At 37.4% G+C, this 11,312-nt stretch overlaps 1 protein-coding gene across 1 annotated transcript; it reads left to right on the top strand.

Moving 5' to 3' along the window:
- The first annotated feature begins 474 nt into the window (after positions 1-474).
- Positions 475-2,419, top strand: GJD2 (gap junction protein delta 2). The gene is made up of 2 exons (XM_074232036.1): positions 475-545; positions 1,522-2,419. Exons 1-2 carry the CDS (start codon positions 475-477, stop codon positions 2,417-2,419), a joined length of 969 nt encoding a protein of 322 aa, XP_074088137.1.
- The last annotated feature ends 8,893 nt before the right edge of the window (positions 2,420-11,312 follow it).

The raw sequence follows: 11,312 nt of genomic DNA, 5'->3' as shown, positions 1-11,312 counted from the left end.
CAAGACGAGGGGCGGGCTGCCCTGGGACTGAGACAAGGCAGGGACCTTGACTCCCCCACAACCCACCCGACTGGGAAACAGGAGCAAGAGATCTCTTTCCAGCTAGAAGCAGCATAGTGACCAGCACATTCTCCCAGTCGCCCCCCACCCCCACCCCTTGCCTGGACTGAAGCCACACAGAGAATCTTCCCCAGGCTGGACAGCAATTGACCGGTTGGTGCCCAAGTCCCTGGACAGCACCAGCTGCTACCCCCACATCTCCGGACTCGCTTGGATTTTTCCCCTCTCTTTTAAGTGGAAAAAAAAAAAAAAGAAAAAAGGGAGGGAGGGGGAAGAAGTAGTGGATTAGGTTTATTTTGTTTTTATTTTTGGTCTTTGGGCCCCTGTTGTCGGGTGGTGACTGGGGAGGGGGCCAGGAGCAGGGACGTGCCCAGCGCTGCCCAGTCTTTGTCTGCTGCCTCCGAATGCACAGCGATGGGGGAATGGACCATCTTAGAGAGGCTGCTCGAAGCCGCGGTACAGCAACATTCCACTATGATTGGGAGGTAAGGGCGTCAAGCCGCACTGGACCAGAGTCTGACAGCGTCCACTCCTTCCTGTGGCCCCTTTTCCTCACCGACTCGAGTCCTATTTCGCGTTCCTTTCCCTCCCATGTCTTTCCCTCCCTCCTGCCTGGACCCCTGGGTTCTGGGACCATCCCAAGCCGAGAGGTTCCCCTCTCTGTTAAGCTATTTCCTTTTCCCCCCGGGATCTTCCCGAAAGTTGATCCCTTGCTGGGAGGCCCCTTCCGTGGGGTATCTCTTCCCCCATTGGAACCGGAACTCTGGGCACGGGTTGTTGGGTCCCCTAGTGCTCCGAGTCAGAGCTGATCTCCCTTCTGTTTCCTAAATAGAAGCTGGAAGGGAGTATGGTGTTTGGAGAGAGAAGGGCGAAGAGGGAGATGGAGTCATCCTTTGAGGCTGAAGCTTCTTTCCTCGATTTATTCAAGAAAGCTTATAGTGTGAGAAACACACACATACACCAGGATGATATTTTGTGTGTTTATACATCTAAGTAGACTATTTTAAATATAACATTAGAGATAATATTTACATAGAGGACAATAATCATCTATAGAGCCCATTCACATACACTGTATATCCCTAGTTAGCATTTTATGTAGTGTGTGTATATGCCATATACATAATGAATATATATATATATATGTTGTGTGAAGATGCATTATGTATAGATTTTTCTGTATCTCGTGCATATACACAGGTCTCCTGTGTAGAGATAGGCATCCGTGGGACATCTGAAACAGAAGTGTACAAATCCCAGATGATCAGAAAACTGAAAGCATCATTGCTCTCAGATTCTTAATTCAGGACCATTGAATGGTGGACAGCTCCTCAGCCAGAGCACGGGGGAACACCGTGGAGGGGATGGGAGGAGCCGGGGATTCCTAAGCCAGCAGCAGGCCACTGGGCGACTCTCAGTCCATAACCTTCTTTCTTTCTCCCTCCCTCCTTCCCTGCCCAGGATCCTGCTGACAGTGGTTGTGATCTTTCGGATCCTCATCGTGGCCATAGTGGGTGAGACAGTGTATGATGATGAGCAGACCATGTTTGTGTGTAATACCCTGCAGCCAGGCTGCAACCAAGCCTGCTATGACCGAGCCTTCCCCATCTCTCATATCCGCTACTGGGTCTTCCAGATCATCATGGTGTGCACCCCTAGCCTCTGCTTCATCACCTACTCAGTGCACCAGTCTGCCAAGCAGAGGGAACGCCGCTACTCTACTGTCTTCCTCACCCTGGACAGGGACCCTCCTGAGTCAATTGGGGGTCCTGGAGGAGCTGGGGGTGGGGGCAGTGGTGGGGGCAAACGGGAAGACAATAAGAAACTGCAAAATGCCATTGTAAATGGAGTATTACAGAATACAGAGAATACTAGCAAGGAGAACGAGCCAGACTGTCTAGAGGTTAAGGAGTTGGCCCCACACCCATCAGGGCTGCGCACAGCAGCCCGGTCCAAGCTCCGTCGGCAAGAGGGCATCTCCCGCTTCTACATTATCCAGGTGGTTTTCCGTAATGCCCTAGAAATTGGGTTCCTAGTAGGTCAATACTTCCTTTATGGCTTCAGTGTCCCTGGACTGTATGAGTGTGACCGCTATCCCTGTATCAAGGAGGTAGAATGCTATGTTTCCCGGCCCACAGAGAAGACAGTCTTTCTGGTATTCATGTTTGCTGTGAGTGGCATCTGTGTTGTTCTCAATCTGGCTGAACTTAACCACCTGGGCTGGCGCAAGATTAAGCTAGCTGTACGTGGTGCACAGGCCAAGAGGAAGTCAGTCTATGAGATTCGAAACAAGGACCTGCCTCGGGTCAGTGTTCCCAATTTTGGCAGGACTCAGTCAAGTGACTCTGCCTATGTGTGAAGGGATAGATGGGGAGGAGGGAGGACTTGGGGAGATAGCAAGTAGCTTCACTTTCTCCATCCAAATGTGGGATAGGGCTGGTTCCAGAGAAACTTTTAGACAATGGCCTCAAGAAGGGGAAAAGAAAAAAAGAAGCCAAATCCAATAGAAACATGGGCAAATGTCACACCATTGACCATACAGAGTCAACTGGGTAAAGAAAAGACTTATGGAAATGGGCCCTCTTTACCCCATGGGATGGTATGGCCTAACTAGCAATGAACACAAAAGGTTACTAGTTAGGACCACATTGAGCTTTGACTGGTCCCAGGACTTTGGTGAATGGTGGGAGTCAAATACTTCCTTGGTATAAAAATTGTGATCGACCTCCTCATTTTATCCCCTCTTCCTGGAAAACAGGACAGGCATCTCTGAAGTGCTCCTCTTCTTCTCCACCAGCAAGTCCCTCCCCAACATGCTGGAACATCTTGCCAGCTTTTTCTATGTCTGACCTTACAGCATTCCTACTACGGCTTTCTTACCAGTCAACCAGAGGGAATTGTATGGGGTGAATCGTTGGGCCTGGTTATTGAAGAGTTTTGCATTGAACCCAGACTGAATGGTCCCTACTTATGATGAAAACCTGTAGAATGTCTCAAATTTCCAATTTTCTAACTCAAACTGCACTGGTGCTGTTTATTAGGGATAAGGGGTGGGTGGGAAGGGTATTGTAATATGCAAATACAAAAATACTTATTGGAGAATTGTTGTACTGTTTGGAAATGAATCATGAGTCCAAGACATCTCTGCTGCCTAGCTCATGGATTTTTGAGAGTGTCCTTTTTTTTTCTTTTAAATTTTGGAAGTCTATCAGAGCCACATATTTTCTAATGTAGTTCTCTTGCACAGCACTACAGCGCTTGATTTTTGCCATGTTTGGATTTGCCCGTGTGCTCACACCAGAGACCTTAATCATCCCATGTGAATTCTGGATTCATTAACTTTGTCAATTCTTTAAACACACACATGCACACACACACACACACACACACAAATACACACAAACACAAAAACACACCCTAGCACTGGCCTATGTAACCTGGAACTAAAAACTATCAAGTTAATTTATGTACTTACTGATGTTTATTTGAGATATATACCAAAGGCTCAAAAGTCATTACTTTGGACTGTGAATAAATATTACCTTCTCTCTGCTCTTATTAATTTAAGTGCCATATAATGACCTTGAATATTTCACTATGTATTAATCAGAGAATTGGCCAGGGGTACCATTTGGAATAATATGTTTTTATGAGACCTTTTGTTTCCCTTACATTATGATCCTTGGTTTAGGTATGACAATGGTGTAACAATCAACAGTAATCCATCTCAAATAAAGGATTTGCCTTTTTTTTGTAAAAATTTGACTTTCTGAGCTTTCTTTTTCCTTTGCTGGGGCCTCTTTTATTTATAGGAACCCTGAAAGTATTGTATTTAGCAGAGAACTGAGAGAGAGGACAGTTTAATCAACTTTATTTGATGATGACTCCAAATCCCAAACAATCACTTAAATGAATAATGTTTCAGAGATCAGTGTATTTTGAAATACTGGGGGTGGGAGTTAGTAGTGGGGTCTTAAAATTGTTTAGTGACCTCATGTTTAATGCCTTGTTTTCCATCTGGATGCTCTCTGGATATCTGACAAAACTTTTCTCACTGTACATACCAGAACCATATCATAAGTTAGCAGGAACTGGCTCAAATTATTGAATAGTCTCTGTTTTCCCCACTTTAACCCTATTAAAAAGCACAGTAGACCTCATGATCTTTTTTCCCAGGCCCCGTATTACCAACTTAGTTCTGGATCCAAAGAAAGCTACATCTGCCTTTTAATACCTTATTGTATGTTAGAATTTTTGAGAAGAGAATGTTTCTTTGCTGTCTGAAAACATCCCGCATTTTCATGTTCTTGTGGGTGATAGAATACTTTACTAGTATGTGATATCAGGTTCAATCTAGATTCAAAGTTAAAAAAAGTTGGTTTGAGTCTTAGCTCTGCAATTCATTGGTCAAGTCACAAAATAGATATAATACACTATTCAATTCCCAGGACTCTCATGAGGGTCAAATAAGATGTCTACAAAGCTCCTTTGCAATTATAAATGCTAAAAATTTATGAGCTATTATTATTGCTTAAAATTTGGTTTGGTCATTCATTATAAAGCTCTCATGGAATTTCTTAGATTACTGTTATACAAGTATACAAAAATTTTATTTCATCCTTAATTCATACAGCATGATATTTTTAGAAAAAATGTGTATGGTACAACATATAGACTTTCATCTTTCATATAAATATGCTTCCTAAGAATATTATTCCTTGGAGAAAGCAATTTTCTATTTTTTATTTTGTAAACTAAAAAAAGTAAAAAAAATATTTTAAAACACCTCTGAGAGATGGAGAAAGAGTGTTGCTTGATAGCACTAAGCATATGGTTTGGTGTGAAAGAAATGAGAGTGTAGAAAACAAGGGCTGTTGCATTTATGCCCTGATGTCATATGAAACAATTATCATATCTTCTGGGAAAATTGAATTGCACACTAGTTTTCAGATACCTATTTTTTTAGGTAGTCACTTCTAAATATCCATACATTGATCTTAAAGTAGAAGAACCTGTATCATAATCTCAAAACAATATAAACATCTGCCACAAGTTGTGAAACATTGTCTCTTTTGTTTTGTTTTTAATAAGAAATCCTACTGGGAAAGACTAAGGAAGATGTCGTCACTGGAATCCTATAGAATGGGGTGATTTGGGGATGTATTTTCATATGAGTTCATAAGTTTAAGCATTTTTTTCATTGATTTACAAACTTTTTTGAAAGAAAGGACCATCCTCTTCAACTCTTTCCATGTTTTATCTGATACATCTTATATAATTCAATTCACCATAATAAACATTTGTTAAGTAACTTCTATGTGTACAACATTGAACTAAATACTGGAAACATAAACAAAATTAAAATAGTTCCTGCTTTTGAGGAATTTCTCTTCTACTAGGATAATATAATACTCAACTAGAAAAGTAAATAGAAAATCATTTCATAAGAGAGAGATCACTAACCATTAGGGGAATCATAGAAGATTTCCTGCAGAAGGATTCTAAGATATAGAAGTTAATAGGAACAGAATTCTAAGCATGGGCAACAGTATGGAGAAAGATAGAGAAGTAGGGGATGTAATGCCAAGTTTGGGGAACATCAAGTAGGTTTGTTTGGCTGAAATACAGGGCGTAATATATAATATAGAGTGGGTGATAATAACTGGAAAGGTAGATTTTTCCAGTGCCACTCAGAAGTGGCATTGTTCTCATTATGTGTGAATATCCAAGTTCAGCAAGATGATAAAAGAACTTGAATCCCCAAATGGGCAAGTCAATTATTTGATATCATTCTTTAAACTTATAAGTTGATATTTCCACAGATTTATGATTTCAACAGTTTGGGCACTCTCCTTCCACTGATAAAGATTACAAAATTTTTCTAATATCTTTATAGTTGATTACATGATTTGACAGGAGGGCAGCAGGGAATGAGGAATCATCACATGATAGTCTTTGGGTGATGATTCTTTCCAAACTTAGCTAGGTATATCCTTAGATGATAACATATAGTCACTTACTGGTTCCATTTGAATCTTTTCTGTCTTCATTTGATTTTTCCAGAGCTTAGGGCTCTTTGGCACAGCCCAGGAATATAAACCCAGATCACTCCCACACCATGGTATCAAAGTAGAATTATAATAGAGATTGAGAACTATGAAGGACTAAATAGTAATCATAGCAGTTAGCATTTATATAGTGTTTTATTTTTATGCCACTTTTTCTGATCCTACAACAATCTGGTAAGGTATTTACTATTATTATCATTATCCTAGATGCGTGATCTTAGGTAAATCACTTGAGTTCTATCTGCCTCAGTTTCTTCAAATGTAAAATAATAGCACCTACCTTCTAGGGTTGTTGTGAGAATTAAATGAGAAGTTTATAAAGTGTTTAACAGTGGCACATAATAGGTGTTTATTGCTTTCCTTTTAAATTATATTTTAAAAATTTTCCAAACTTTAGAAGTAAAACAATTTCCATAGCATAGTAGAATAGAAAAAGAGATGATTGTGCATGAAACTGCAAATCTTTTATGTATAATTTGCTATTTCTTTTAAATATATAATAAAAATATCATGTAACTTTTTTTCCCTTTTTTCTTCCCTCCTTCCCTCCTCTACCCTAGAAATAGCTACCATTAGACCCCATTATGTATATGGGAGTGTATATATAGATATATATCTATATGTGTACATGTATGTGCATATATACATAAAACCATTCTATACATACGTATAATCAATTTTTCTTTTTATGCAGAATTATTTTCTTTCACATGTTATTTGTGTTAATTTGAGTATTTATAAGTCAAAATGATTCACATTCTTAAAACAATATCATTTCTGTAAACAACATTTTCTTGATTCTGCTCATTTTATGAAGAAAATGAGTTGAGAGGTTAAGTGACTTGCCAAGTAAGGCTAGTGAGGCTCTGAGGTAAGATTCAAACTCAGGACTTGTGATTTATTCACTGCATTACCTAACTACCAAAGGGAGTATATAGAGAGAGTTTATATTTCTAGAGGGAAAATAACATGGGTTTTTGATGGGGTAGGAGGGATTTAGGGAAGGTATTAGAAATGACTTCCTAACTATAAGGATTGAGAGTTACTAAAAAGAATTATTAAGGAAAGTTGCAGATTGTCTTTATCTTGTAATTGTACAGTCAAAAAAAAAAAGGATGAACAAAAGGACAAGAATCATTCTAGGGACATTTTAAACTCCTAAGAGGCAGGAGTTAGATTAAATAAATTTTCAAAATTCAGTAAAACCTGGCACATTGATACCTTACTACCATAATTTGCCTGAAGTCTTCCATGCCACATTGTACTTTGTGGTATAATTCATCAGTCACTATACTTCAAGCACCAAAGTGGTCCAGGATTCCAAATAAAGTTTGGCAGATGCTATACTAATCAATTGCAAAACAATGATTGATTAATGCATGACAGTGATTAATTACTCAGTAAGTTATTTAATAAATGCCTACTATGCATTAGCTACTGCAAAAGACAGTGGGGATATACAGATAAAAAAACATCTTTTGCTTTCAAGTAGTTTATATTCTATTGTGGGAGAAAACATAAATACACATAAGTTTATACTTAAAAACAATAAAGGATATATGCAAGGTAGTAAAATACATAGTTATTGGGAAGAGGAAGTATGAACCTGGGTTAAAGTTCCCAGAGAAAGTCTTAAATTCCTGGAAAACAACCTGTCTGTTTTTGATTTGTGTTGCTCTTTACTAAGTTCCTTTCATATGTTTAGAGCATAAGTGCTGATACTTTTCTCTCTTTTCTTTTCTTTTCTTTTCTTTTCTTTTCTTTTCTTTTCTTTTCTTTTCTTTTCTTTTCTTTTCTTTTCTTTTCTGATCATGGTCCCCTTTGGCAGTTAGGTGAAGTCAACTGATATTTTTCAGAATAATGGTTTCTAATATGTAAAATAAAATGCATAGAATTGCAAAGAAAACTAATTATATTGAAATAAAGTTATCAGTTTTTAAATAAAAGTCCACAGACTGCAAATTAAGAACTTTGGGTTTAGAGGAACATTTATTAAAAGTGATTATGATTTCTGAATTAAGGTTTTTCAATATATGCAAGAAACTACTCTGAATGGTCCTTAAGAAGTATGTTTTCCCAATGAAGAAAGTAGCTCTTTATTCTATCAAATATTAGAGGTCTACAATAGAGAAAAGTGAAGCCCTATTAAACTCCTTCTTTACCCCAACATGTTTAGATTCAGATGGCTAAAGGGAATGGGGAAGATGGTCACATCTGGAGTGTAGAGAGCATCTCCATATTTGCACATACTTCTGAATTTAAAGGTGGAATTGGCTATATCTAGCCCTTATGGGCATAATAGCATACTTTGGCTAAAAATGATCAGTTCTCACATGGTTTCAGAGTATGAGCAACTATGAATTTTTCCAGTCTGATAATCACATAACAAAGAAAAAGACTTTTGACTGACTTCTGAGACAGAATGGAATTTGAACTCAAAAGAACCAACCCTCCCCAGTATGCTTTTTCATCTTTAATATTTTTTCATCCAAAGTCATTTACTGGAAATTTCTTGCCAGATATGGGTGAATGAAGACCTTGGGTACTTCTCCATTCTGGAGGCTCTCAGAGGGTTTCAAAAGTTAATTCTTTTGCTAAATGGAAAGATAGTCAGAGCAATACAAACTCAAGAGGCCTAGGATTGGCCATTTCCTCACTTCCCTCCAATACACATGTGAATGTTGAGGTCTCCAGTACTAAAGTCTATGGCAATAGAGTACAACCTCTGAACAATGTTATAAAAATAGATTTCTGGGACTGTCCCTATCTTCCAATTCTATCCAATAGAATATGTGTTTATTTTCTTAGAGATCAACTTGGTATAGTTTCAGCAGATTCATCACCAGAAGGCTGTTCACTAGATAGTGACATTTTATGAAGACCATCTACTAAGGCATGGGGGATTTTTATTTGTGCTAGTGGAGAAGTTACACCAATGAAACTGAAGATTTTTTCAGTAATTATTAAAAACAGGACCTATTTCTATCCCCTCCTTTTTTTTTTTTTTAAAAAATGAATTTTAGGGACATAATGGAATTTCTAATGCTAACTTTTATGACTTTTCTCTCTATCATCATCAGACCATCTTTGAATAAGTTCTCCTGTGTGTGTGTGTGTGTGTGTGTGTGTGTGTGTAATGGGATTTAATATTACCATCATTGTTACTACCACCATCATGACTTCTATTTTTTACTTGTGTAACCTGAGCAAGTTACTTATAATCCGTGGTTTCCTCATCTATTAAGAAGTGTTTGGACTTGGTAGTCTCTGAGGCCCCTTTTAACTTTATCAGTTTCTTCTTCGTAAAATGAGAGACTACCTTCCAGCTCTGAATCTATTCTGTAATCCTCCTCCTGTTTTCAAAGGAATGCTTGGAATCTCCTCCTAAGAATAGGATGATCTAAAATAACTAAAGATCTCATGAAATGATTAAATTATGGAAGAAGCCCATGAAAGCAGTGCTTAAGTAGCTTAAGTTGTTATTTTTCCATTTTATTTTTTATTTATGAAATAAAATAAGCTTAGAATAAAAAGATTGCATATAAAAATACAAATCTATTATGTACCACTTGCTACTCCTTTTAAATATATAATAGAAGCACTTAATTTCTCTTTTTTCTTCCTTGTCCCCACATTAGACACAAATATGTATATATATATGAAGTAAAATCATTCTACTCATACTTCTATTTATTAGTTCTTTCCCTGGATGCAGATGTTTGCCTTCATATGTCCTTTGTAGTTAATTTGAGTATTTATAATTGTCAAAATGACTTATTTACTTATTGCTCTTAAATGTTCTCTTGACTCTACTCATTTCACTCTTCATTATTTTATGCAAATCTATCTATCCATGAGCTCATCATTTCTTATAACAGTAGTATTCCATCAGGATCAGAACAGGAAGCCCCCTTCAGGCCCCAAGAAAAGTATAATGGCCATTTACTAAGGAATGGGGAGTTTGTGAGCTTTGTCAATGTTGGGACCATACCAATACAACTGTGGATTTAAGAAGACTTATTTTTGATTAAAGAAAGGTCTAAATTTATTGGTCCAGATATGGAAGGAAGAATAATCAGACCAATTTTCTAAATATCTCATAATTATTGAAAAATGGTTATAGCATATTCTTTTATTTCTTTCCTTTGCAATACGATTCATTGTCCACTGAAATGTTTTTTTTCTTGACAGATCATGTGATGGAGCAGAGAATAGATCCTTGGTCTTGGAATCAGCACATTTTGGGCTGCAGAGAGAAACATTTAGGCTCAATGTAAGAGAACATTTCCTAATAATTAGCATTACACATCAGTAGAATAGATTGCTTTAAGAGTAATTTCCTCTTTGGAAGTTCCCCTCATGTTGAAAGTGTCTAGTATAAGGCTGATGCTGCAGAAGGGATTGCTATTTATTTTCTTTTAATTATATAAATATTTTATTTGTTTTTCCAATTATATATAATGGCTTCTACCAATCATTTTTCACAAGTTTTTGAATTTTATGATTTTATTCCCCGTCTCTTCCTTCCCTCCTCCCTTCCACAACAGAAGGCAATCTGATATAGTCTTTATATTTGCTTCCCTGATATGCATAGATCAAAATTGAATGTGTTGATAGAAGAAAGAGATCCAAAAGGAAGAAAGAAAACATTAGAGATAGCAAAATCATATAATACATAAGACAACTTTTTAAAAATTGGATATAATAATCTTTGGTCTTCATTTAAACTCGAGAGTTCCTTTGCTGGATACCGATGGTATTCTCCATCACTGAAGGGATTGCCATTTATACATAGTTTGGGCTAGCTGGACTCTGGGTCCCTTTCAATCTTGTTATTTGGGGATTCTGTTTTGGTTCTGCCAGTTGATAGCGATTGTCATTTAATGTTTTTGAGCCTCAGTGTGCTCATTTCTAAAATGGGAATAATAATGCTAATTCTAGCTTTCTTAAAAGATTTGCTATGATGTGTTCAAATGAGCTAATGTAAGTAAAGCACTTTGGAACTATACACACCATTGAAATATCAGCCATATCACTGTATTTTTCCCTTGATCAATTTCCTGTCACCAACTTAATTTCGCTATAAATGTGGGAGAAAATAAATTCTATTTAACAAATTCAACATTGATTAAGCATCTTTTATATGCCAGGCACAATGGTCTAAGGCATTAGGAATACAAAAGC

The sequence above is a fragment of the Macrotis lagotis genome, chromosome 4 (assembly GCF_037893015.1).
Source record: "Macrotis lagotis isolate mMagLag1 chromosome 4, bilby.v1.9.chrom.fasta, whole genome shotgun sequence".
NCBI classification, from domain to species: Eukaryota; Metazoa; Chordata; class Mammalia; order Peramelemorphia; family Peramelidae; genus Macrotis; species Macrotis lagotis.
The sequence above is the reverse complement of the archived record's forward strand: the minus strand, read 5'-3'. Positions and strand labels throughout refer to the sequence as shown.